We start from the raw sequence: 27866 nt of genomic DNA, 5'->3' as shown, positions 1-27866 counted from the left end.
ATAGTGTGTTTATTATCCAGAACAAAAAATATAAGAGAACTCAAATCTAAAAAAATTGACTTTTAAAAATGTAAATGGTTAGGCGAGTTTGATATATTCCGCAACGGAATTAAAAATAAAAAAGAACTGAGATCAATCAAACACAGTCAAGTTAATTATATTTAATCATAATAAAGCAAAAAAATTACAAATTAACAACTCTCAATATACTACGTAACTTGTCATGCCCGTTTCTTTTTTTTTTAGTGAACAATTAAAATTTTCTTTTTATTTATTAGAACGTGATACATACACCATAAGTGTAATAAAAAGAGCATGACAAGTTAAATAGTAATTATCTTGAGAGTTGCTCCTTGCTTCTTTACGATTAAATATGATAAACTTGACTTTGTTTAATTGATCTCAGTTCTTTTCTATCTGTAATTTCGTTGCGGAATATATCAAACTCGCCTAACCTTTTACTTTTTTGAAAGTCATATTTTTTAGAAATTTCATTCCTTTAAAGTTAATTATTTTGCGTAGTTCATATTTGTCCTAAAAATAAAATGTAAGCGTATTAAGCACCTTTTGACCATGGTTTTTTTTGTACTATTTTTATTATTAACATGAAAACACTGATTGTTCTGTCGCAAAATATTAGTATGGTGGCTATGATTGATAATGCATGTTGAAAAAAGTGGCATAGGTGTAAATTTTCGCTGTCCACAAATATTATGATTACACTAAGACGCCAAAAACTCCGAAGCGTACTCCTAGACTTCGTCATCAGCCACCCTGTTCACTTAGACGCCGTCCTCGTGTGATTTATTTTCCTGGCACCGAAAACTACGGAGCGCACTACTTTAGACCTCGTCATCGGCCACCCTGTACACCTAGATGCCGTCCTTATATGTGTTATAACCCACCCGCAGGCTCTCTCGCACAAGCCCCTAAACACGCGCAACCCGACATACCGTCACTATAGCGCACCGCGCCAGTAGTTCCGCGCCCGGCCGCTAGGCGTCCGACGCCACCAGTTCGCCCTCCCTATAGTGGGAGAGCGTTCCGGGGGGCATATAGAGGCGCCGGGCCCGGCGCTAAAGCATCCCCCCCTCCGATCAGATTCCGGACCTAGTATTGGAGCACGGTGCCTAGGCAACCTGCACAGCTTACCAGAACACGGAAATAAATCTGATTTTTGTTTACGAATAAATTACTCTCGTAATTATTTCGCCTCCCCTTCCTTCTCGCATGCCGAGACCATCTTACGCAGCCTTACGGGCCGAATTGGAGCTCACTCGGCTCTATCTCACTCAGGCCCATCGGGCAGGAGTTTTGGAACGGCAACGTCGGCCTCCGCCAGGAGTCGACGCCGCCACTCAGACCGAGCCGACGAGCGCCCATCAAGACTGTGCTACCCAGGTGGATTGGCCTCCTCCGTCTCCGCCGCAACAGCCTGCTCCCGAGCCTGCAGTCGACGTCATCTGCGCCGAGTGGCCGGAGCACCTGGAACTGGTGGACACGTCCGCTCGCCCTGCCTCTCCTGACTTCCGAGCGCTCTTGGCGGCTCCTCGGACAGACCCGCCCCCAGCCGCTCTTCCACGGCTGAGCATCATCAGCAGGAAGATAGCAGCGGGCCAAGCCGCTCGGCCAGAGTCCCGCAAGGTCTTGCTGGTCTCCCCGACCAAACGGAAGGCGTCGCCCTCGCCAGCCGTCAGGAAGCGGACCGCCCCGCAAAAACCCGGGATCCCGAAGCCCAAGGTTGTCCGCAACGAGCTCCTCAGGACTCCGCTGCGACTTCCACCGAGGAAGAAGGCGGCTCACGCCCCTCATCCTCCGGTGTCCTTAGCCGAGGGAAAGATAGCTGAGGCGGCCATTGATCTAACGATCACCGACTAAAGCGCTCCGCGCCTCTTAGTCATTTTTGAGTGGACCGATCCCTCTTTGGGATTGGCCCCGCAATAAATATAAACACAAAGCTCCTCGGAGCTCCCCCTTTCCCCTTATACGAAACTGGGTGGTGCAGCCTTCACCGGGTTGGGCGGCCCTCCCTCGTCCAGACTCGCTCCAAGAGTCGACCTAGAGAGGTCCGAGCAGTGTCCGCTCTCTAGGCAACGAAGAAGCCAAGGACAAGGAACCTCAGCAGGCCTCCTCGCCTGTCTACCTGCTGTCACGCCGCCTGCCTGAGATCAGGCCCTCCTTCACTCCGCTCTTCAGAGAGAGAGAGAGCCTCACGAGCACCAGCAGTTCTGCAGCAGCGCACACATCTCTCCCTCCGCTCGCCCGCTCTTTTGGGCCACCCCAACAAGCCCGCATACATCAAGTGGCGGCCCGAACGTGGGGCCTGACATCGTCAGCTGTGGTCTGAGATCACAGGCGAACTCATGACCGACGGAGCCATCAGGGCACGAACCAGAGGCGTTAGTCGCCCACACACCAACATCAACTCCCGGCCGATCATCATCCCTTCGAGAACTCCTCGATACCGCTTCACCATTGACTTCCGACAACTCAATGCCCGTACAGCATTCACCGGTCAAGAGACCTATCACCCGCTCACAAGCACTACTTCTGCGAGTAGAGAATAACGCAGTGGCGCCCAATCCCAGTAACAGCTCAAGTGACAACGAAAGCTCCAACCAAGAAGAGCGATCTCCATCACCTGAGCGCACGCCAGAACCACAGAACGAGAGCAACGCGTCAGACGTCGCACAGAGCGAAGAAGGCGCCCCAGGCGACGCGCTAGACGACGCTCCCATACCTAAAAGAAATCCGCCCGACATGGATAACGCAGGGAACAACGGAGGCAACGATGCCGCAGGAGGCGCAGGAGGCAACAGGGACGCAGGCCTCAGAGGCCTACCACCCGCAATGCAAAACTGGAACGCCTTCTGCCAGGCTTTGTACGGTCACAGACCACCTCTCCCTGAATTTAAAGGCCTTGGGCATGAAGACCCACAGCGCTACCTTCGCAAGTGCGAAGAATATATCGAATCCTACCAGATCCCGGAGGGTCAAAGGACGAGTGTCATAGAGAAGGGTTTGCGCGGAGACGCAGACAAATGGTGGCAATGCTACAAAACCCTTGATTTTGACTGGCCACGTTTTAGAGAGCTTCTCGCAAATCGCTTCGACAGCGACGCCATCAAGGGAGAACTGATCGCTCAGCTCTACTCCAAGAAGCAAGGCGACAAGGAATCCGTAGGAGCCTTCCTACAGGAAAAATACTTGCTCTTTCAACGGGTCAGACCGAATGAGACCGAGGCAAACAAGGTCAGCACCCTGGTCAACCTCGTCAAACCATCTCTCCGCAAGACCCTGCGCCCCGTTACGCTCGTCGACTTCGCGGACCTTCTAAACAGGTCCCTACAGGCCGAAAGGGACGAAGGAGAAGAAACGCAGAACAAACTAAAGGCAACCAAACCCGTCGTCAGCGACAACAAACCCGCCTCCCAAAACTCCGACAAAAAGACGACGCTTCCACAGTGCTGGCATTGCCCTGAGCGGCACTTCCACAAAGACTGCGCCGTTTACCAAGCCAAACGAGGAAGCCAGTCGGAAAACTGGCGCAAGGCGGCGGACAAACCGGCGTCCGACGCCACCAACTCGAACGACCGGAAGTAAGCTGCTTCGGCAGATCCGAACAGCTCCCGCGCATAAAAGTCAAGCTTCAAGGAGAGGAGATAATAGCACTTGTGGATACCGCAGCCTCCGCCAACGTGATAAAATCATCTCTCTTGCCCGCCGGCCAGCACGTAAGGCAGCGCTCGACGAGTTGTCAGCTGGCAGGCGAAGGCACGAAGCTCACAATGACCGGCGAAACCGATCTCAAGATAGAGATTCAGGGAGCAATTTTCAATTTACACACACACGTATCCCCTAACATACGACACTCACTAGTGCTCGGATTACCCTGGTTAAAGAAGGAAGAATGCGTGGTGGACCTCACACAAGATGTTGTCTATCTCGGGCAACAGATCCGCATCACGGCACCACTCACGCATTGCGCGCCTCGGGAACAACCAGCCCTCATCAACATTGGTGAACTGCATCACGACCTCACAAGAGGCGATCTCACACGCCTACTCCAACTCTTGAAAGAGCACAGTGTCGTGTTTGCACGGGATGGTCAAAAACTTCCACGAACGAGGACAGTCAAACACGTCATAAACGTGGCCACCGAAAAGCCTTTTAGGCTACCCCCACACCGGGAATCCGAGACGAAGCAAAAGGAAATTGACAAACAAATAAAGGAGATGCTAGCGAGCGACGTCATCGAAAGAGCGACCTCACCCTATTGCTCGCCGATCGTCCTGCCTAAGAAGAAGGACGGGCGATATCGCTTCTGCGTCGACTACCGCCGGCTCAACGGCATTACTACAGACGCAGCACAACCAGTCCCTCACATCGCTGACGCGCTCAAGGATCTGGGCGACGCCAGCATCTTCACATCGATCGATCTGAAGAGCGGGTACTGGCAAATCCCAATGGACCCAGCTTCCAAAAAATACACAGCATTTTCAACAGCCTCTGGCGGCTGCTACCAGTTCAATGTCATGCCATTTGGCCTTAAGGCAGCCACGGGAACTTTCCAACAGCTCATGAGCCAAGAAGTACTAGTCGGATACCTCCACGTTTTCTGCTTAGTCTACTTGGACGATATCATAGTCTACTCCCGAAGCCTCGACGACCATTTTGTCCACGTAGCTAAGGTTCTGGAAAGACTACGCATACACAACCTGACGGCTGCTTTAGAAAAGTGTCGCTTCGCCGTGGATCGTCTCGAATACCTCGGACACGTCATCACGAGCAAAGGCAACGAGGCCAAGCCAGAACACGTGCAAAAAATCGCCGAAGCGCCAGTCCCCACCACACGAAAACAGCTCCAATCATTTCTTGGCACATGCAACTGGCTACGGGAATACGTCCCTGGCTATGCCGAAATCGCCGCTCCATTAACCGACTTGACCACGGGCAAATCGGGTTTCCGATGGAACGCACGAGCGCAGCAAGCTTTCGAGAAGCTTAAAGTAGAACTTCAGAAACCGCTCAAACTCAGTCGACCACACCCAGGCTGGCCCTATATTCTTCAAACAGACGCCAGCGCCAAAGGCATGGGTGCCGTCCTTTATCAGGAACGACCTGACGGCAGTCGTAGCATCATCAGCTACGCCAGCGCCAAATTCAATCCAACCGAATCACGCTACCACAGCAACGAGCAAGAGTGCCTCGCGGCAGTCTGGGCCATCAAGCGCTATCGTCATCTGCTTGATAACCAACCGTTCACGCTACGAACAGACAACAAAGGTTTGACTTGGCTGCGCACTTTTAAGGACACGAGAGACAAGCTGAGGAGATGGGCATTGCTCCTACAAGAGTTCGACCCTAAGATTGAGCACTGCCCCGGAAAATCCAACCAGCTTGCCGACTTTCTCTCTCGCAACCCAGCCGACGAAACCACCGAGGGTGTCGACGATTACGAAAGACTCCTGCCGCCTAAGAGCGCCCCTGTCAGTTCCGAAAAACACCTGAGCATAAACCTCATCGAGAGCACCACGCCTCTTATCGACGAGATTCAGGCAGCGCAGCAAGCAGACCAGCACTGCACCAAGCTGGCAAAGAAGCTGCTAAAAGATGGAGCCGCAACCCAGGACGAAGCGTCCAAACACAAGATCGAGAACGAAATTCTCTGGATACGCGACACGGAGAAGTCCGACTGGAAAATCCTCGTTCCTCAAGCGCTGACTCCGCGAATTCTCCACGAACACCACGACTCGGTGTACGCCGGTCACCCCGGATCCGACGAAACCCTCAGAGCCGTCCAGCAACTATACTGGTGGCCCAGGATGAGAGACGACGTGAGAAATCACGTTCGCCAGTGCATGCTCTGCGCCTGCCACAAGAGTAGAGCCACTTCCTCAGGTCCGATGCGGCCACACCAACCCACAAAACCATGGGACACGATTGCCGTCGACCTCATGGGACCATACCCGCTCACAGCGAAGAAGCGACGCTTCATCTTCGTCATCACCGACCTATTCTCTCGGTGGACCGAGGCATTTGCGCTCGGCTCCTCCGACGCCAGCCGACTCACCAAGATCCTCGAGGAGGAAGTTTTCTCCCGCTGGGGGTACCCACGGGCTATCCTGTCCGACAACGGCCCTCAGTTCACTAGCAAAGCCTGGGAAAGCGCATGCGAGCGTTGGGAAGCACAGCTCTGGACGACTGCCATCTACCACCCACAAGCCAACCCAACCGAACGAAGGAACCAGGAGATAAAGAAAGGACTCCGAGTCCACCTACACGGACGCCGACATAAAGACTGGGACACACAGTTGCCCAAAATCCTCTATCAGCTACGCAACCGGCGCAACGCCGCCACCGGACTCACTCCCGCAGAGCTGCTCATGGGCCGAGTGCTCTCGCGACCAGGGGACTGGAGGATTCCTCAGGCAAAGAACCCTCCCCCCACCCTACAAGAGCGCACTGCAGCCGCCCTGGCCAGTCAAGGCCAGTACCAGCAGAAGTACGCCAAGGCCCAAACCCCCGCATGCGGATTCAAGGTCGGCGACCTCGTCCACATACGGAACCACCCTCTGTCAAAAGCGGCAGAAGGTTTCCACGCCGGCTTCGCCCAGAAATGGGAAGGCCCGTACCGCGTGACCCACCAACTCAGCAGCGACATCTTCATGGTAGACAAGGACGGCAGTCCCACGAAAGTCTACTCCAAGGAGCTGCAACCCTTCCACGGCCAGCAAGCAGCTGACCACACCCCATCGGCACCACAGACGTCGTTACGCCCCCCTGACGGGCACACGTCTTCCGCCACAACTCCTCGTAGAGCTCACGAGGACACCCAACCATTCAACGCCCCCACCGACGGCGGGCAACCCATCACACATTCGAGCGCCCGGACGGACGCTCAACCCGAGGACATCCAGGAGGATGCTCCATTCACAGACGATCAGCCCAAAGCCCCGTCTACAGGCACCCAGGAGGGAGCCACTCCTAGCAGCAGCCAGGAAACCGCCGCTCCAAGGAGCAGCACCGAGGACGACGACGAATCGCACCCGCGATACAACCTTCGTCAACGGAAGAAAGTGAATTACCGTGTCTAAATACACGATGATAAAAACACTCAGTGAAGTGGTAGCCAAGACTGCGGTTAAGTGAATTAGTGTTTAAGTGAATTTAATTGCGAGATAATAATTTTAAGGGCGCCCTATTAGGTTAAGGTCTTTGTAAAAAAAAAAAAAAAAAAAAAAAAAAAGAGCGTGCGAACTTAGGTTAAATTTTATCTGTAAACAGCTGTCGCGAAACATATTTTTATATATACGTTAAGTTCCGATCTACCTACGCCGATCACAAATAATAATAATAACAATAATTAATGTAGTGCAAGTTGCCAGGCCCGTGCTCGAGAGCCTTTTATGTAAGGGGGGAATTGTTATAACCCACCCGCAGGCTCTCTCGCACAAGCCCCTAAACACGCGCAACCCGACATACCGTCACTATAGCGCACCGCGCCAGTAGTTCCGCGCCCGGCCGCTAGGCGTCCGACGCCACCAGTTCGCCCTCCCTATAGTGGGAGAGCGTTCCGGGGGGCATATAGAGGCGCCGGGCCCGGCGCTAAAGCATCCCCCCCTCCGATCAGATTCCGGACCTAGTATTGGAGCACGGTGCCTAGGCAACCTGCACAGCTTACCAGAACACGGAAATAAATCTGATTTTTGTTTACGAATAAATTACTCTCGTAATTATTTCGCCTCCCCTTCCTTCTCGCATGCCGAGACCATCTTACGCAGCCTTACGGGCCGAATTGGAGCTCACTCGGCTCTATCTCACTCAGGCCCATCGGGCAGGAGTTTTGGAACGGCAACGTCGGCCTCCGCCAGGAGTCGACGCCGCCACTCAGACCGAGCCGACGAGCGCCCATCAAGACTGTGCTACCCAGGTGGATTGGCCTCCTCCGTCTCCGCCGCAACAGCCTGCTCCCGAGCCTGCAGTCGACGTCATCTGCGCCGAGTGGCCGGAGCACCTGGAACTGGTGGACACGTCCGCTCGCCCTGCCTCTCCTGACTTCCGAGCGCTCTTGGCGGCTCCTCGGACAGACCCGCCCCCAGCCGCTCTTCCACGGCTGAGCATCATCAGCAGGAAGATAGCAGCGGGCCAAGCCGCTCGGCCAGAGTCCCGCAAGGTCTTGCTGGTCTCCCCGACCAAACGGAAGGCGTCGCCCTCGCCAGCCGTCAGGAAGCGGACCGCCCCGCAAAAACCCGGGATCCCGAAGCCCAAGGTTGTCCGCAACGAGCTCCTCAGGACTCCGCTGCGACTTCCACCGAGGAAGAAGGCGGCTCACGCCCCTCATCCTCCGGTGTCCTTAGCCGAGGGAAAGATAGCTGAGGCGGCCATTGATCTAACGATCACCGACTAAAGCGCTCCGCGCCTCTTAGTCATTTTTGAGTGGACCGATCCCTCTTTGGGATTGGCCCCGCAATAAATATAAACACAAAGCTCCTCGGAGCTCCCCCTTTCCCCTTATACGAAACTGGGTGGTGCAGCCTTCACCGGGTTGGGCGGCCCTCCCTCGTCCAGACTCGCTCCAAGAGTCGACCTAGAGAGGTCCGAGCAGTGTCCGCTCTCTAGGCAACGAAGAAGCCAAGGACAAGGAACCTCAGCAGGCCTCCTCGCCTGTCTACCTGCTGTCACGCCGCCTGCCTGAGATCAGGCCCTCCTTCACTCCGCTCTTCAGAGAGAGAGAGAGCCTCACGAGCACCAGCAGTTCTGCAGCAGCGCACACATCTCTCCCTCCGCTCGCCCGCTCTTTTGGGCCACCCCAACAAGCCCGCATACATCATATGATTTATTTTCCTGGACACCGAAAACTACGGAGCGCACTATCTAGACTTCGTCATCGGCCACCCTGTACACCTAGACGTCCTCATATGATTTATTTACCTAGACACCAAAAACCACGTTACAAACTGTCTAGACCTCGTCATCGGCCATCCTGTACCTCTAGACACCTTCCTCAAATGATTTTTACACCTAAACACAAAAAACCAAGGAGCACGCCACCTAGACCTCGTCACCGGCCACCTTGTACACCTAGACACCACGTTCAAATGATTTTTATACCTAGGCACAAAAAAACCACGGTACACTCCACCTAGACGTCGACATCGGCTACCCTGGCTACCGCTACCACGCCACATGATATTAAATAAAGAAAGAAAAAAAAGAAATCATATCCGTAGTCCCGCTGGTCGGTATATGTGTGATCACATTAGTAATCCCACTGGTCTGTATAAGTATGTGGGAAAGCAATATGTGCGGTTAAATTCACGGTCTTAACACTAGCCGTGTGCAGCCAACTTAATGGTCTGAAGATTTGGGTTGAAGAATCCCAAACGGATTTTAGCATTCTTGTTGAGACATGCTTGTTTATTGTAATAAATGCTGCTTTCTTGGCAATATATCGATTGGAAATCATACTTAAGCATAAAATATGATTTTACGCCAAAAAATTTAGATACAATAATGTAAATATTCGTATTTACTAAATTGAAAATTTGAAAACCCAATATAGAAGTAAATAGTGTCGTGGTCGTCGCAGGCTTTTCAAACTTGCCTTTGTGGCGCTACCGCGCCACTTGATAAAAAAACTCATAATTTGCCTTACGTGCCATGCATACGTGTATGTGTAATATAATCTACGTTTTTATGAAGCTCTTTAATTTAATGTAGATTATAGATGCATTGCTTTTTTGGAATTTTTCTGTTTGTTCGCGTTGATCAGTTGAAGAATGTTGCTTGTTTGCTTTGTATAACTGGAAAATTAGTCTATCAATTGTAGAAGCATTTCCATATTTAATTTATGATATACTTCTAGCTGTAATTAATAAGTATAATGTAAAAAATAAACAATATATATATATATATATATATATATATATATATATATATATATATATATATTGTAATATGACAGAATTGGTGCCGTGTGAGGCGAGGGAGAAGGGCCGCTGAGAGAGAGAGAGAGCAAGAGGGGGCCTCAGGAGGATTCGGCATACTCGACGCGGAAAACTAGATGAGATTCCGATCGGCCTTTGAGCAGACTGGTCGATCGGTGGGCATTCACACTAGAGTCCGCAGGTCGTAAGACCCGAACACCCAGCGTGTGGAAAGACACGCCAGTTTGAGCCGACTATCCCAAGACCAGCTCAGATCTTTTTCGAGGAAGCGCCGTCGCCTTGCCTCTGATCCAGGCGGGCCCCATCGAGGCCCACAGAGGAGAGTAGCACATTTTCGCAACGTATTCGCGCAACGCACCAAACCGCGCCATCGTCGTGGGGCAATCTCTTCCCGACGACCCGCGCTGCACCACAGAGAGACATCCTTGTCGCCGTTCCACACAAAAATATTTTTGTTACATTTCTTTTACCCTTCTGCCATATCTCTCTCCCCCCCCTCTCACTCTCCCTCTGGTGAGTACAGTTGACAGCTCTGCTGCTCCATCGTTTTTTTGTACTGCTTTTCTGCTGTTTCTTTCCTTTGGGCTCTCTTCTGTTGTAGATAGTTGCACGCTCCTTTTTGCAACCGTCACGTCGATACATAAATCGCCGAAGGCTGCAATTTTTCTTTGTCATCTTTTCTGCAAATTTTCTACACGGCTCCTAACCTGCAAATCTGTTTGGCTTGGCTTGGCTTGTTTTCTCACTTGCACGGCGTCTCTTTCTCTCCGTAACCAACATCGTGGCGACATCTGCTGCATCGCGGGAGAACCCTCAAGGCGTTTTCACACTGTTCGAGGTCGGTACTTTCACGTTCTCTTCACTAACGCTCCATCTATCCGTAAAAGTCACAACACATACTCTTTCACTCCGTCGATAACTTATCATCCTCCTGCGAATATCTGATTTACCGACTGCTAGTAAATTATCGACGAAAAATGAGTGCAAACGGCGAGAAAAGCGTGGAAGTGCCTTATCAACAATGCAGTAGCTGTAGACAACCTATACAGCACAAAGACCCCAAGAAATGTGAATATTGTGGTCTGTACTACCACGTTAAGTGCCAGAACACCGTCAACGTCAATGCTATCGTGGTGAACGACAAGCAGATTATTGCTTGTCGCTCATGTGCAGACAACAACAATGCCAAGGGTCCCAAAGTGAGGACTAAATCCACCTCTGCTGCAACATCAGTAACGGGAGTAACTGCAACAACAGCAGCAGACAAGAATATTCCCAAGCAGCAGCAGCCGGCGAATAAAAAGACGAGGTCAGCACCACCATCAGCCAACACTTCGCGGAACCCTTCACCAACCTGCTCGGCTGGCGTAACAACATCGACACCGTCCGTTGAGGCCGCTTTGAGAGACATTCGCGGAGTTCTCGACGACATCCGCAATGCTCAAACGGAATTCCTCAAGACCCAGAACATCGTGTCGGAGAGGATTTCTAAAATTGAGCAACGTCTGGGCCCGCTGGAGAAGCGACTTAAGGCCCTCGATGAGCTGCCTGCACTCAAGACTCGCATACACAATTCTGTGTCCACCATCACCGAGCTGCAGGCACAAATCCAAGACCTGTCATCGAGAAGCCCGGCAATGCAGCAGGATAACGGCAGCGCTGTGCCCAACACTGCGGAGATTTGTAGCCTACGCAGTGAACTGGCTGAGGTCAAAAGGTGCCAGGAGCAAACCTCGAACAGTGTTGTCGTTGTCACGGGCTTACATTATACCCGTGAAACTTCGCTGCACCTCCTCGCTTTTTCATTTATGAACGCACTTGACTGTTGGCACTGGATGCAAGCTTGCGCCCATGTCCAACAGTCCGCCTTGATGGACGGCAACAAGTAGCGTTGTGTCATGAGCTTGAAGGTGGCATTAACACCTGGATGAGCGAGATTGTGCACTGCGTCGAATGCTGCTCTACGAAAAGTCTCCGTGATGAAGAGTCGCGAGGTGTTCGTTGACACATCGCACAGGATTTTGGCGTCGGTCCCTGGAATCTGCACCAGCTTAAGTTAGAGGCCGTGATCTGTCGACTTGATGTTTTGGATCTCGGCGTCGCCTCGTCGTGCGTCTGCCAGCTCTCTGTAGTCGATCGACGTGGTCAGGGATTTAATGCGTAAAAAGGCATCTGCGACAACATTGTCTTTGCCGGAGATCTGGAGATATGTCGCATGTTGTAACGCCCCGTACAAGCTCCGCAAAAAACTATACAGAATAAAAACTAAAATATATTGAATACATTTTTAGATTTTACGCGAGTATCGCGCTCCCCCATTTTCAATTAGGGTGAGCCCGCGCTACAGCTGACAGCGCCACCTTCAGCAGCGCCACGAGCCAGCGAGCGGCGGTAGCAGAAAGAAGAGGGAGAGCACTTTAAAAAAACATAAAGTTTAAGCTACAGGTGCGGAAATTATTGTATCACCTTCCCCTAAACCCATGCGACCCCTAGAAGCCACCCCTACCAAACCACAAGCAGTCTAACTCATCTATCCCAGGGAACAGCGAGTTAAATCGCTTTATTTTTTCTTAAAATAATTAAGCCACACACCATAAGCCAGCTAATAACCTAAATACCTACCCCTAACCCACTTAACACCTAGAAACCACTCCTACCAAACCACAAGCAGGCTAACTAGCCTAACACCATACTTGCGAACAGGTAACTGCGTTTATCTATGCAAGTTATGGGTATTTATTATTTTTTTAAATACTCTGTACTTTTATTTTCTGGTAAATAAATAAATTAAGATATGACATTTTTTCAATACTTTAAGAAACTTGTTTCGGAGCGCGAATCTCTCGAATCGATCGAGGCTGATATTCGCGGCCACATGCAAAATACCGAGAGGCTCGTGCGGACGGAGGAAAAGCGGAAAATAAAGGACATAATAGTAAAATACAGTAAAGAAATTGAGCTTTATTGCTCGTCTCGTGTATATACACATGTGGGTGTGACTGCCCTAACAATAATTAAATACGATATTGAAAATCTAAAGGTGTGTGTGTGTGTATGTGTGTGTGGATAACGCGTTTGCGGCTGAGAGTTTGATTCTTAGAAGGACAGCCGGAACAGAGAGCGAGCGCCGGTGCACACTCTGGTTTTGTTAACCTTGGTGGTGATAGTAGGGGTGCCACTATTGTCGCGATACGTCTTGCGTATGATCTCCGGGTGACCTGACAGTCACTCTCGGAGATTATGCGCGAGACTATTTGCAGGCGCGCGTAAGTTTAAACGGCATAAACATACCGCTTGCCCCGTTGAAAGCTCAACGAAAACGGCTTAAACGAAGTCAAATACAAAATTAGAAGCTACGAAATTAGAATAAATTGCTAGACTAAGAATAACTAACTAAAGATACTAAACGTGAAAGTGTGAGTGTGAGGCTCTACAGTGTGCATGTGCGTGTATGTGTTGGGTTCTTGAGTGTCTTCTTGAGTCGTAGACCCTCTTGAAAGGCGATCGAGCCGCCCGCCATGGCAACTTTCCTCACATCTCTCACGGCGGCAGTAGGACTTAACTGGGTGCGGCGCTCAAGGCCAAGTGATGTGCTAATGCCACCTCGTTGACAGGCAGCGGGACGACCTTTACCAAAGGTCGCTGGAGGGTGGTCGTTGCAGTGCGCAGAAGGGCTACTCTAGGCAGGCCGCCAGAGCCTGGATGTAGGGCCACGATGCGGGCCAGCGGCCACTTGAGCGGGGGCAGTTGTAGGCCTGGAGTTCAAGCAGAGCATTTCTTCAGATGGTGTTTGAAGGACTTGACAGCCGATTCCCACAGTCCTCCAAAGTGCGGTGCCTTGGGTGAAATGTAGCTCCAGGAAATGCCGTCTGCCTGGATGGCTTCTGCGACTTCCTGATTGAAGTTAGAGGCCTGCTGAAACAGACTGCGCAGTTCTGAGTCTGCCCCCAAAAGGTGGTGCCGTTGTCGCTGAAGACTTCACGGCACAGGCTTCTGTGCGCGACAAATCGTTTGAAGGCTGCAATGAAGGTCTTAGACGTGTAGTCGGATACCACCTCTATGTATACAGCTCGCGTTACAAAGCGCGTGAAGATGTCCTTTTGATGTGCGGATGGCAAAACGACCTGCGTAGTCCACCCTAGTGATGCTGAACGGCCTAGCTGGTGTGATGCGTTTGCTGGAGAACGAAGCCATCTGCTGCTCTATCATGCGGCCTTGAAAGCGGCAGCATCGTACGCATTGCCTGCAGAGTGACCTGACCTTGTTCCTCGCCTGAGGCACCCAATAGTTGCAGCTCAGTTGGCTCTGGAGTAGTTGCGGTCCAGCGTAGCTCGATGAGCGTCGCGGATGAGTAACTCTGCCAGGTAACTGTTCCTTCGAATTATCACCGGATGTTTCTCGTCCTTGCTCAGGAACGAGTACTGCAGTCGGCCGCCTACTCTCAACAGGCCAGTTGCGTCCAGGAAAGGTAGCAAGTGCCGAAGGGGGCTAGCGCGGTGTACAGGTTTGCCCTGCCGTTGGAGAGCCAGCTCCATCTGGAAATGGTGGGCTTGGAACGCTACGATAAGGCGACGGCGCGTGCTGTCGAGCTTAGCGAGCTCCTTAGCCCCTAGCATTGACGGAGGTCGATGCGCAGCTGGCAGTCAGTAATTCGCCTTCCACCTGAGAACAAAGGAAATTACTCGAACTGCTCGACGCATGGAGGAGAAACGAGCTAAGAACATTACTATTCCTTCTTCAGCAACAGCAGTGTGGAAGGTGGCCGTCATCGCCCGTTTTTCCAGGGGCGTATCGTAGGCGTACGTCTTCTGCGGCTCCATGGCCCCGTCAAATATCTGCGTAGGTCCTGACCACAACAATTGATTTTCCTGCAGCTGGGTGGATGTCAGGCCACGTGTAGCGTGGTCTGCTGAGTTCAGGGCAGAGCGGACGTGTCCCCAGTGAGCGGATGGTAGCGTTGTCTGGATCTCGCTGACACGGTTCGCGACGAAGACCTTCCAGGAACTAGGTGACCTTCTGAGCCAGGCCAGTACAACTTAGGCTAGCAGGAAAGCGCCGCAGAGCTCCAATTGAGGCAGGGACACGGCCTTGAGAGGACCCACTTTGCTCTTGGCAGTGACCAGCGTCGAACTCCTTGAGCGTACACGGCGACGATGTAGATGGCTGCTGCGTAGACCTTCTCAGAGGCGTCGGAAAAGCAGTGCAACTGGACGGATGACGCGCTCGTGGTTCCGACCAGCGAGGCACTCGCAGCTGCTCCAGAAGAGGAAGCTGTACTCGAAAAGGCTCCCAGTGCCGACGTGTCTCTGTAGTCCTTACCGGTGATCCAGAGAGCCTGCAACAAAACCTTGACGCGAACTGTGACAGGGGCTAAGAGCCGTAACGGATCGTACGACCGAGCGATTTTTCCCAAGATCGTCCGCCTGGTGATGGCGGTAGTGAGGCTGGGCATTGCACCTGGTAGAGGAAGACATCTAGGTGCGGCGATTAACGCAAGCCCAGCGTAGACACGACATCGTCTCCCACGAAGCTTCAAACGGATAGCGGGGCCGCTGACTCGATATCCTCCAGCAAGGTGGAGTCATTGGCTAACCATTTGTCCAAGGTCATGCCAGCTCACAGCAAAATCTTCCGAAGATCGTCTCTGGCCAGTCGGGCAGCGTTCAGGGTGTTAGCTCCGGCCAGGGCATCGTCGACGTAAAAGTTGTTACGCAGGATCTGCGCGCCCACAGGATAGGCCTGACCCTCGTCCTCCGCTAGTTGAAGCAGGACTCTCAGTACGAGGTAGGGAGCGCACAAAGTACCGTACGTCACGGTCGCAAGCGGTACTCCTGAATCTGCAAATCTGGCGTGGCTCGCCATAAAATGCACTGCCACGCGGCATCATCGGTGTGTATCCGGATCTGCCGGAACATTTTCACGATGTCATCGGTAAACACGTATCTGTAGATGCGCTAGCGAATCAGGATCGTCGTGATTACCCGCTGCAGCTTAGGGCCTACGAGGAGGTCGTCGTTTAGCTTTTGCGCGTGGAAAACTACCCGCGGCTTGCGACCCACGACGACGTAGTGAGGCAGATAGTAGCTCGTCGATCCGACAGTATCAACAGGGAGGCGTTCCATGTGACCCAGTTTCTCATAGTTCAGGAGAAACTGGCGATATGCTTAGCCTAGGGGAGGGTCTCGAGCGAGTTTGCGCTCCAGCGAAAGCAGACGGCTGACGGCCGTCGCTTTTGAGTTGAAGAAAGTAGGCTCCGTCCTAAATAGAAGTCGAACTACGTAGCGACCCTGGCTGTCGACGGTGAGTACGCTGGAAGATTAGCTCGCACTCGTCTTCATCTTGAGTAAGCATTAGCGACATCACGACTTCCTGAATCTCCCAGAACCGTCGTAGCTGATCTGAAATGGACAGCTGAGTGTAGCAGGCCTGCAGAGTCGTTGGCGCAGCAGACGAGCGCGGAGCCGTAGGTCCAGTCAAAATCCAGCCTAGCTTTGTCCGCTGTGCGATTGGCATTGTAGGCGAGTCTCGACGTAGTTCTTCTAGGATGAGCGCAGGATAGACGTCTGCTCCTAGGATGCAATCCACGGATCCAGGAGTGGCGTAGTACGGATCTGCTAGCTCCAAACCCCGAAGATGCTCCAGTGCTTCGCAGCAGACTGCTTGTGGAGACAGTAGCGCAGACACCTTGGACAGCACGAGAGCAGAAAACGTGACAAAAAGAGCAGCATCAGCAGGAGATTTAAGGGCCACGAAAGTTGTAGACCTAGGCGTAGCAGTGACGTGCCCTCCAACGCCAGTTACTATAGTCTCGCAGGCTGCTTCGTGAAGCGACAGGGTCTGTACTATCTTCTCAGTCACAAAGGAATCCTCAGAAGCTAGATCAATAAGGGCTCTGAAGCTTCTTGACAGCCCAGACTTCGACTGAAGAATAACTCTGGCAGTTCCAATCAGCGTAGGTCTTCCAAGAGCAGTAGAGTGAGCAGCGAGGGTGTTTGGCTTGCCTAGAGCTGGCTTTGGTCCTGTAGGCAAGAACTCTCCCTTAGGTGCTGCGCTGGATCCACTCGAGTCTTGGTGCAAGCCCGTATGGTGTTCTTGGTTGCAGTGTCTACACCTGCTCTTAGAGGTACACGTGCCACTGGGGTGTGGTTTGCGCAGACAATTAGCGCAGAGGCTCAGGCTGTTCACTAACTCCAGTCGCACATTGATGCTCATCTGTAATAGCGAGGGACAGTACCCTATATAATGTTCACCTTGACACACTGAGCACCCTGGGAACTTTACACTGGTTCGCTGTGGCCTTTGTTGAGTGCTGGGCAGACAAATCATTGCAGGAGGCTGTCTCCAGTGATTTTCAAGGAACGAGGTCAGTGTTGCGTAGGTTGGGAAGGTGGCGACTACCTCCAAAGATCGTTCCCAGTCCTCCCTGTTGACTGGGTCTAGGTTTTACACGATAAGCTGCACAAATCAGTCATCCCAGCTGTCGACGGGTCTCTGCAGGTTGCGTAAAGCCCTTCTCCACTCATTAGTCGTGCCCATGAGCCTGTTCATCTCTGCAGGAGACTTGGAGGACGCCGCAGGCATGGACAGCAGCCGATTCAGCTGGACAGCAAGCCGGAAACGCTTGTTGTCATATCTTTTTTCCAACGTGGTCAAGAGTCCAATAAAGTAAAATAGGTGTGCGCGCACACACACGCACACACGCACACACATATAAACACATCCATACGGACACTTTCTAAAAACACGCGTGTTCCGCCGGTACTCTGCCCCGGTATCCATGGCATTATCTCGCGAACGACCATGCGCGCGCAGGACCGTTAGCCCGTTCACTGGACGGCACTCACTCGACAGTCACTCTCAAACTGCTAACTTGAACGCATCTTAAGAGCTTTATCACCGAATACAGAGTAAACCACTCCACGTATCGTATCGTAGCCGCATAATACAGCTATTCTACGTATTCGCCGCCAACATTCACGCTATTTATTTAATTTTTGTTAAATTAACTGCTTTATTAGAGACTCGGTGGGTTACAACGGGTTTCACGTCGCTTGCCGCCTTCACGCGATCGCGATCGAGCGAGAGACGGATTTATTCGTGTGACTGAGGTCATTGTAAGACGCGATCAAATCGCGTGTGGCCGTGCCACTACCTACCAAGACATCGCATTATTTTCCGAGATTCATACACATACACGCTTACACACTCACACGATCTTCACCTTTATCTCACTGTACACATTATGGAGAAGGATTTTATGCCAAAAGGTTTTCCGTTTTCCGAGCAATTAAAGGCATCACGGTTCCGATTAACCAAGATTTCTTTATTTTTCTAATTTTCCTTTGCTCGCTTCGCGAAATCCGAACTAATATGAACCTACGCGGTAGCTTTTTGTCCGATAATTTAACATGATTCGAACTCCAATAACCCCAAAATAGATTTCTATCGCTTTCAATAAAGCTGAAAATTTTACTATTACAAAGCTTATTCTAAAAAAAAAGCAATTAATTTTTATTCTATTTTATCATAAAAAGTAAGTATTAGTTCTGCAAATTGCCTGATGCCCTTGTTTCTAAAAGGTAGGTCACTTATTTATAAGTCATGAAATGTATGTTTGATCGGGAGGGCATGTTAGTATTCTAATATAGTCGCTAACTCATCTAAATACAATATATTTAATTTAATAAATGAAAAAATTAAATTATAGTGATAAGTACATGGAAATTTAATGTACGTACCATGCGGATCAAATTCGGCGACAACTTCGGATAATGCACTACTTCTTATATCGTGGCCAAGCATACCTAGCATAGTTCCAATCATATCTGTACTAACAATTCCTTTTTTTTTACTATCAAAGGCATCAAAGGCCATTTGTAACTCTGAAAAATATAAAAAAACATTAATTATGAACCCTTTTTTCATCATTAGAAAAGTTTGAGCCACGCTGACTGTTTAACATTCTCATAGAACTGCGTGGCTTAAATTTTCATTTCAGTCACCCTTCTCTGTATCGTAAGCAGTCCTTGCACCAATCGTGAGATTAGTACCTGAGCGTCGAGACGATTGGATTGAGGATGGAAATATCATGGAATTATCATGGGAAGAAATGACCTGGTAGATTCAAAACAGACAGTACTAGCACGAGCTTAAGAGAAAACAAAAATTTTTGCCACCAAAGCGCAGTCAGAAGTCATACATGATGCAGACAAGATAGACCATGTTCAGTTGTCTGTCTGTACAAATTATGTAAAAAGGTACTGCGTGGATCGGCTCCAGGGTTAAAGCTTCGGTATTAATACACGCAATTGCAAAATTAAGATGTTAAAGATCGCGGTAGTCTTATCAACACTAGCCATACCAAGGATTGACTCGTTTGCTTTACAGTATTCGCGAGCAAGGAGTGCTGACGCAAGATCAGAGCACTCACATCGATTTTCCGCGCACGATGTTGCAATAGCTACTTAGGTTTGAATATTTGCTTAATAATACTTTTAATTTGTAATGAAGAATAATCTGAAAAAAATTATTTATTTGTGTTCGCGCCGTTTAAATACCGTGCGATAGATTCTAGTATGACTAGCACCGGAGGCACCCTGCTGGCAATCGTGCGTAGCTTACCCCTTCCACAGAGGTGAAGGCTACTACAATACTGATTCGCAGGGGGTCTTTGGCCCTCTTGTTCCGGCTCCGCTTCTACTGTGCACACCTGAGTACACGCGGCCGTGAAACTCTACGCTACCTTTACACTACGAATTTAGAGACAAGAAATTTTGTAAGTTAACAATAGATAAAACACACCTGTATTTTTAAACAAGCAATAAAAGCTCAGCTAATATTCTCATTATAAAAAACCACGTGTCATTTACTTCGCCTCGCTATCTCTCGCACCTCGAGTCGATCAGCACTCGCAGATGTTACGCGAATTCGGGAAATTGCATATATCTGACTCGCAGAGATACAAAGCGGTCCTTCGAGCCGGATTAGACTCGAGTAGAGATAACGCAAGACTCGTGAGTTTTGTGTGTAAAACGGCATCTATTCGGACTCGAAAAACCTCGTGTTACGGAACATTCGTTTACGCGAGTGAAAAGCCAGCCACGTGTGAGTGCCTTAATTAGACGAAAATCGCTAGTGTTTTGTTCTCGGTGAGAGTTGGGGAAGTTATGAAAATTCGGTGAGAGTTGTGAAAGTGTGGAAAGCGGGAATTTTCGCACTGAAATTCTGCTTATCTAGGTATCAAAATTCGCAACTGAGCATTATTATTATCGTTAAGTCAAATGTTTTCTGCCAAAGTTTTGGTTTTAAGTTTCTATACGTGGACATGCACAAAACAAGGTAGTTCTATAATACAGCGTAAGAAATTCAAGCTATCTCGAAACGGTCACCACTCTTCTTGGTCCTGGGTGCAATAAGTTATAATTATTGTAAAAAGCAGATACACTTTAGTTGCGTTATCGTTCCTGACTTAAATCTTTATAAGTCTGTCAAATGTAGAAATTTTTCTAAGTTTTACCTACTCAAGGCGTCAGTTGCTCTTGAGTAGAGACTAGGCGCTTTAGTTGCGCTGGCGCACTATGTTTTATTTTGACATGGGTATGGACAAAATTTAGTAGTGCCCCTTGGGAAAAGGTTAAAAAAACTAATAACAGCAGTGAAAAGCTTAAGTATAGTAGGTTACCCTCAAAATTCGCCCACAAAATCGGAAATTGGTTAAAAATGTTCATTTTCTACTTTCTTGTCTGCCACCCAGCAGAACCCAAAAAGGTATCCGGAATACTGCATTGAGAATGGAGTACTACACCGTCACATTCTACACACCCTGGACTTTAACTACACAGATGCAACTGAAGACTGGAAGATCTGCGTTTCTGCCAAAAAGCGAGCCGACGTATTAAGGGAATGCCCCAACTACCTTACCGCAGGACACTTGGGCATCGCTAAGACACTACGTCAGGCATACAAAGCCCAGCAACAGGCAAATGCAGGAACCATGCACGCCATCAACGTCAAACAACCATGGGAAATGGTCTCAGTTGATCTTGTCGGACCATAGCCACGCTTTAACAAAGGTAATATATGGCTATTAGTGGTGCAGGACAGATTCACTAAGTAAATCGAACTGGATGTCCTAAAGAAAGCAGATAGCAAGGCCATAATTCGGCATGTAAAAGAGAAAATCTATCTCCGCCATGGCTGTCATAACACTCTGGTAAGGAGTTCGAGGAGTTTCTAAAAGAGAACGGGGTAAATCACCGAAAAACCTCGCCATATAGCCTATAGTGCAACCTGGTGGAACGCACTAACAGAGTGGTGAAAACTATGATCGCCCAATATGTAGGCAAATACCAGAAGAGGTGGGATGACAATCTGCGCGAACTAGAATTTGCCTATAATACCGCGAGTAGCACAGCAACCGGCTACACGCCAGTGTACATAAACACAGGCAGGGAATTTAGGACGCCGGGCAGCCTTCATCAAAAGGTGAGCTCGCAAAACACCAAGCCGCTGTCTATGGATAGCGTTTTGTTAGAAAAATACAAATTGATAGCGTTTAGTTTATTATTACTTAGGAAAATGCAAATTACAAGACGCACTTCCCGACCGATTGCGACCGGGGAAACCGTTATTGTAGACGCGTCCGAAAAATACACTCGACTCTAGGTCTGAACCCATACCGGTGATTATGTAAACTCACCTTAAGGTCACTAGACGAAAGCCGCTGTATAGAACCCAAAAACCCCGAATCGGGCAAAACAAACTTTCGAATACGCGGTACGCTACATCAAGCTGCCTCTCATGATGCGTCTAAAAACAAGGCCGAGGAGAGTATACCGAGTCAGATTTTAGACAGATCCTAGACACCTCGAAAATAATGGCGCTAGTGAAGAGGGAGGAGTTGCGAAAGTCATTCATCGACGCAACAGCCGAGCAAGTATCGACACGCTCGATTTATACGGGCGATTATGACGCCGAACAGCCACACCCTCTGAAGCTGTTACAACAAGAGATCGAGGCCAACGAAGTCGTGGTGACGCCGGCGATCGAGATGAACTACGGTCAACCGGCGCAAGGATTAGGCCAACCGACAGGGTCTAACCTACAACTGCTAAACGCGATGACAATGCGAGACACGTTCGCAGAAATGCCAGTCACTGAGGAGAGTGAACAGGCACAAATGCCAGCGTCGACGCCGGGAGACCAAGCCAGGTTAACGGCGCAGGAGGCGCAAAGGCAAGACCAGAATGGAATAGGCACAATAGAGGTGCCGACAGGGAATCTGGTCACGACAGTAACCACGACGACGACGACAACGACGACAAGGACAACGCCGACAACTACGGCGAGCGAAGGCAAAAGCGAATAGGTCTGGCAAAACGGAAAGTTCCGCAGTGTGAAGGTCAGTGCACCACGCGCAGTCATGGGCGCAGCGGCAGTGACTAGTGGATTAGACACCATTTCCCAGAAAAACGCTGTAACAACGAGCAATCGACCGCTCAACCGAGGTTACGGTGAAGACGAGCATTGCAGCGCACAATACGCCCAGAGTCACGAGGTATCAGCGCAAAATTCGGTAGCTCAGAATGACATGCTAAGTCAGTCGATAGCTGAGAATACCGCAACAATGAGGGCGCTGATGTGCAAAATGGAGGCGATGATGTCACAATGGCCGACTAACATAGCGTCCAGTACAAGGGTGGAGCCACCAGCAAGCGAGGGCAATGCACAGAGCTCACGCAGAGCCGGTCATGTGAATTTCCAGGATACCTATAGTATCAATCACATGAACCACAGCAGCTTCCACGAAGACGCGGGCGCAGTGGCTGGTGGAGCTTCCAACACTTGGATCCCGGCGAATCCTCTCTATTCGCAACCACCAGTAGTTGCTAGGGGGGGAGGGGGGGGGATGCGAATGCGACGAACACGCATACGCAAGCGCTGAGCGAGAGTAGCAACTACGATGGATCGCGAAGACAGAGCAACAGACCCATCGGTCCTGCGGTAAACAAATGGGGGATTAAGTTCACCGGGGACTGTCACAGAGCGTCTAGAACTTCTTACAACGCATGGAAGGACGCAGAATGCTAGATGACCTGTCCGATGCGCAATTGTTAGCGTCATTACAAGAAGTATTTACGGATAATGCGTACGAGTGGTTACAGAACCGGCTCTCCGAACAGGGAGAATGGTCTAGCTGGGACGATGTCTGCGAGTGCATCAAGCGATGGTACGGGCAGACGCAAGGCTACCAGCAGAAATTACTGAGCGAAGTGATTTCGCGGACGCAAGGGCCTGGCGAACGCGTGCGGGTGTACGTGAATAACCTGCAAGGTATAATGCGGAGGATGGTGCCCCGACCAGACGCTAGCCAGCAACTGGATCGGATCTATCACAATATGCTGGCTAGTCTCAAACGCGGGCTCCAGCGGAAAGATTTCTCTACCGTAGAACAGTTGCTCGAAGCAGCAGTCGAATTCGAGGCCGCACTAGCATGCGAAGCCTCGTATCGAGCACCTCCGAAGCCTGGTGTAGCAATCGTCCCCGAATGCGCATTTAAGGTCGAAACGCCGAAGACTGGCGGTAAAACGTAAGTGGCAGCCATGGGGTTTGCGGAGCAAACCGACACCCTGCCCTTATTGGTTGACGCCATAGGCAAGCTGTTCGACACGAAGCTTGCAGCAATGGCGCAACCGGCGAAACACGCCAACGCGGGAGGAGGCAACAAGAAGTCAGCCCCTTTGCGACAACGCGATGGCCGTCAAGCACAGTGTGCAAATGGTCAGACGTTGCCGATCGTAGGATTTGTGGACTTGCCATTCGACGTCGCGAGTATACAACGCGACGTAACGGTGGCGATCATGCACGAAGCGACCAAAGAATGTCTAGTTGGGGCGAATTTTGGACGCCTGTTCGGCGCAGTCCACGATCCGAATGAAAACGTCCTGTATCTGAAGAAGGAGCGAAAGATTGTCCAACTTCAGGTGGCTGCAATAGCTACAGCAGGAGCGATAGATATCGCCGCGGTTGGACTCGCGTACGTCAGTGACGACGACGACGCGCAGATTCGCAGAATGCTGGACGGCATCCTGCCTAAATCCAATCGTACGATCAGACGGACGCAGTTAATTGAGCATGGGATAGACGTTGGATTGGCCAGGCCGATAAAACAGAAGTATTATTCCGTGTCGCCAAAAATAGAGGAGGAGATGTATCAACAAGTACGAGAGTTGCTTGCTGCGGGAATCATCGAACCCCCCGACAGTGCTTGGTCAAGTCCGGTAGTGATGGTGTGCAAAGCGAACGGGCAATATCGTTTTTGCGTCGACTTCTGGAAAGTTAATGCGCTGTCAAAGGCTGACGCATATCCATTACCTAACATGGATGATATCCTTCTTAAACTGCAGAAAGCGAAGTAATTATCGACGTTGGACCTTAGCAGCACGTACCGTCAAATACCGTTGAAGCCGGAGGCGAGACCTCTGACGGCCTTTACAGTTCCTGGGCTAGGTTTATTCCAATTCACGCGTATGCCGTTTGGTTTAGCCTACGCTGGAGCGACCTTCCAGCGAATGATCGACGAAGTGATCAGCCCAGAACTCCAGCTATATGCGTACTCGTACCTCGACGATATCATCATCGCGACGGAGACGTTTGAAGAGCATCTCGAGTACTTAGAGAAAGTGCTCCAGCGAGTGAACGCGGCTGGATTGACGATAAACCGGGATAAAAGTGTCTTTTGTCGAGAAGAGGTGAAGTACCTCGGCGTCCTGGTTAATCTCGATGGTTTCCGGCCAGATCCAGAGAAGATAGCGCCCATTGTGGCGTATCCAGCGCCGAAAAACCTAAAACAGATGAGACGTTTCCTAGGAATGGCGTCGTGGTATCGCAAATTCTTGCAAGAATTCGCGACCGTCGCTGAACCACTCCATCGCCTGACGAAAAAAGGCATAAAGTACGAGTGGAGGACGGAACAACAAGACGCTTTCCAACGAGTGAAAGCGCTAATAGCGTCTGCACCGATTCTTCATCGCCCAGAGTTCGAATCACTGTTCGTGTTGCAGACGGACACCAGTGACACCGGGCTCGGCGCGATAATTTTCCAAGTAATCAACGGAGAAGAGCAGGTTTTAGAAAGCCGAAAGAAATTACAGCGTCTCGGAGAGAGAATGTCTCGCTGTCATCTGGGCTATAAGTTCTGACCTTATATTGAGGGGTATCAATTTAAGGTCATCACGGACCACAGTAGTTTGCGGTGGTTATGCAACTTGCATAATCCCACCGGACGCCTAGCCAGATGGGCACTAGAAATGCAGGGCCACGTCTACACTGTGGAACATAGGAAAGGCCTGCTAAATGCCGTACCAGACGCGTTGTCGCGTATGTACGAAGAGGACGCAGTACCAGTCGAGGCAGTCGGATGGGCAAGCGAAACCCAGGACGAATGGTACTGCAAAAAGGTCCGTAAGAGACAGCTGCATCCGAGCAAAAATCCGCTGTATAAGATGTACGGCGGGCAGCTGTACTACTTCTGCCCGAATGAGAAATTTCCAGCGTCTATGAATGACGATACGGCATGGAAAGTCGTCGTGCCAATAGAAAAGCGAGCAGAGATCTTGCGAGAATGTCACGACGAGCCATCAGCCGGTCACCAGGGGCGTGAGAAAACTTGTGCGCGCGTCGTACTATTACTGGCCCGGTATGTACACCGACGTCGCTGAATATGTTCGACGATGCTTCGTTTGTTAGCAATGCAAAGTCGAGCAGCGCTCGCCAAGCGACCTGATGGGAAACGAGTGATTAGTCGGCCATGGAAGATCATAGCAGGAGATGTCATGGGGCCGAAACCAAAGACCACTCGAGGAAACGAATACATTCCTGCTGCATCTCCGAGAGCGAGTCTTCTTGCGGTACGGTGCGCCAGAGGTATTCCTGTCGGACAATGGCACAGAGTTCACAAATAAAGCCATTGATCAGTACCTCAGAGAACAAGGCGTACGGCATGAATTGACGCCACCTTACCACCCCCAGGCGAACCCGGTAGAGAGGGTAAATCGCACCATAAACAACATGGTGCGCGCGCTCATCGAGGAAAGCCATAACACATGGGATGAGCGATTGAGCGACATCGCCTTCGGGTATAATACCGTACCCCATTCCTCGACAGGTGTGAGTCCGGCTATCCTAATGTACGGGACTCAGCCTGGGAGGACACGAGGACACCTTCTGCGGCAAGGCGCGAGCAGGACGCCGCCGCAGAAGAAAAATTGCATCATATATTGGGCCGTATAAAATAGTAGAATTACGCGGCACCAATACCTATCGACTTGTCGATGAGGTGGGCGCGCAAGTAGATCTTAACCTCTGAGGGATGCCAGCGCAGACGCGGGTACTAGCGAAGTACCAGCGCAAAGCGAGCGAGACTCTGTCTGCGAACAGAGCACTAACTACTAACCCGTCGGCGTCACCGCGGAAAACGCGCGCACAAAGGACTGCGAACCTAAAGTAGGAATTTTATATGCTTAGGGATGAGTCCAGAGGAGCTGCAAGCAGCCTTTGAGCGGCTGATGGCCGCCTTAACCCGTGAGGAGGAGCGGCCACATGTGGTCATCAGGGAGGTGGGCGAGGGAGAAGATCCCTGGAGTGCCTTCCCTCCTGATGACGAGGTGGAAGCGTACCTCCCTCCGGATGGAGAAGAAGAGGGGGCGGTGGCGATGTACCGCCAAAATCCACCTGCGCTGGCTACTGGCGTGGGCGAAACCACCGCGACGGGTCTACGCCGCCCACGTGCGCCAGAACCAGCGTCGTCGCGGATCAGGCGACCCGTAGCTGCCCGACTGCAACGCGAGTCTGTCCTCCGCGAAGACAGCACCGCGGAGGGACGCGCGCCGCCGGCTGGCTCGAAGGCGATGGAGGAGCCTTCGAGCGAAGAGGCAGCCGAAGCGGAGAGGAACCAACACCGCACTAAGTTGGTGGAGGCGCTGGAAGCCGCATTGGATACGCGCCGGCTGGAGGGTAAGGTGTACCGACTGTATACGCAGTCGGTGCGCAAACACAGCGATGCGTTCCGCCGGTGCGCCGGCAAATGGGCGCGCCTGCTCGAGGAGGGGCGAACGGCGTTTTACGCCGCAGAAGACGCGCGACGTAAAATCGCTGAACGTCGCAAGCGGGAAGACCGCGAACGACAGCTGGCAGAGGAGCGGTGCCAGCGAGAAGCCGCCGAAGCCCGAGCCCGCGCACGCCGGTTCCAGGCGTCTGGGCGGGCTAGCGCGCCGGAAGCAGAGCGGCTCCATCGCTCGAAGAGCGCGGTACGCGTAACGTCATCGGGGGCCGTAGACAGGACGTCACAGAAGTCCTGCTACGTCTGCGGACACCCCAATGTCGCAAGAAGCAACAAGTGCCCCAAATGTACGGCTGCATAAGGCCAAATAAAAGCCTAGACCCGAATATAACCATGAGAGCGTAGTTTTCTTTTATTACCCCAGTATCCCCAGATCCATTATCGCGCTGCGTGATGTGACAATTCATCGCGGACGTACGAAGATAGAATCGACATCGGATCAATAGATCGAGGGAGGGGCTGTAACGAGTTGAGCACCACAGCAAACTCGTAGCGGTATGAGTACCGCTGCGCCGCGATGAAATCGCGTAGAGTCGCGTGCGCGATAATAAACACGTGCGAATTCGGCAATAGGCGCGAAAGAGATAGAGAGGGCGAGCACGCGGGCTAATCCTTCAGGAGCGCGCTCAGATAGCTCTCGGCCTTCGCTAAACATAAACGCGACTACGCTAAGCTTTCCAAGGTCTCGCGGTATTGTTAGTGCTGTGCTTTGTCCAGCGACTTCGAGAGGATTTTTGCGTGTGTTAGTGTGTCGCGGAGCCCGGTGACCCCAGCCCGAGCATAGCGGTCCAGTGTGG

The 27866-nt window shown here is 51.0% G+C and overlaps 1 protein-coding gene across 1 annotated transcript in view; it reads right to left on the bottom strand.

Moving 5' to 3' along the window:
* LOC100115126 (troponin C, isoallergen Bla g 6.0101) overlaps window positions 1-27866 on the bottom strand; it is a 330323-nt gene that overhangs the window by 132453 nt on the left and 170004 nt on the right. The window contains exon 3 of the mRNA XM_031925117.2: window positions 18689-18832. Coding sequence (XP_031780977.1) covers window positions 18689-18832 — 144 coding nt within the window. The remainder of the gene's footprint in view (window positions 1-18688; window positions 18833-27866) is intronic.

This window comes from Nasonia vitripennis, assembly GCF_009193385.2.
Source record: "Nasonia vitripennis strain AsymCx chromosome 2 unlocalized genomic scaffold, Nvit_psr_1.1 chr2_random0005, whole genome shotgun sequence".
NCBI classification, from domain to species: domain Eukaryota; kingdom Metazoa; phylum Arthropoda; class Insecta; order Hymenoptera; family Pteromalidae; genus Nasonia; species Nasonia vitripennis.
This window is presented reverse-complemented; position numbering and strand designations above follow the sequence as displayed.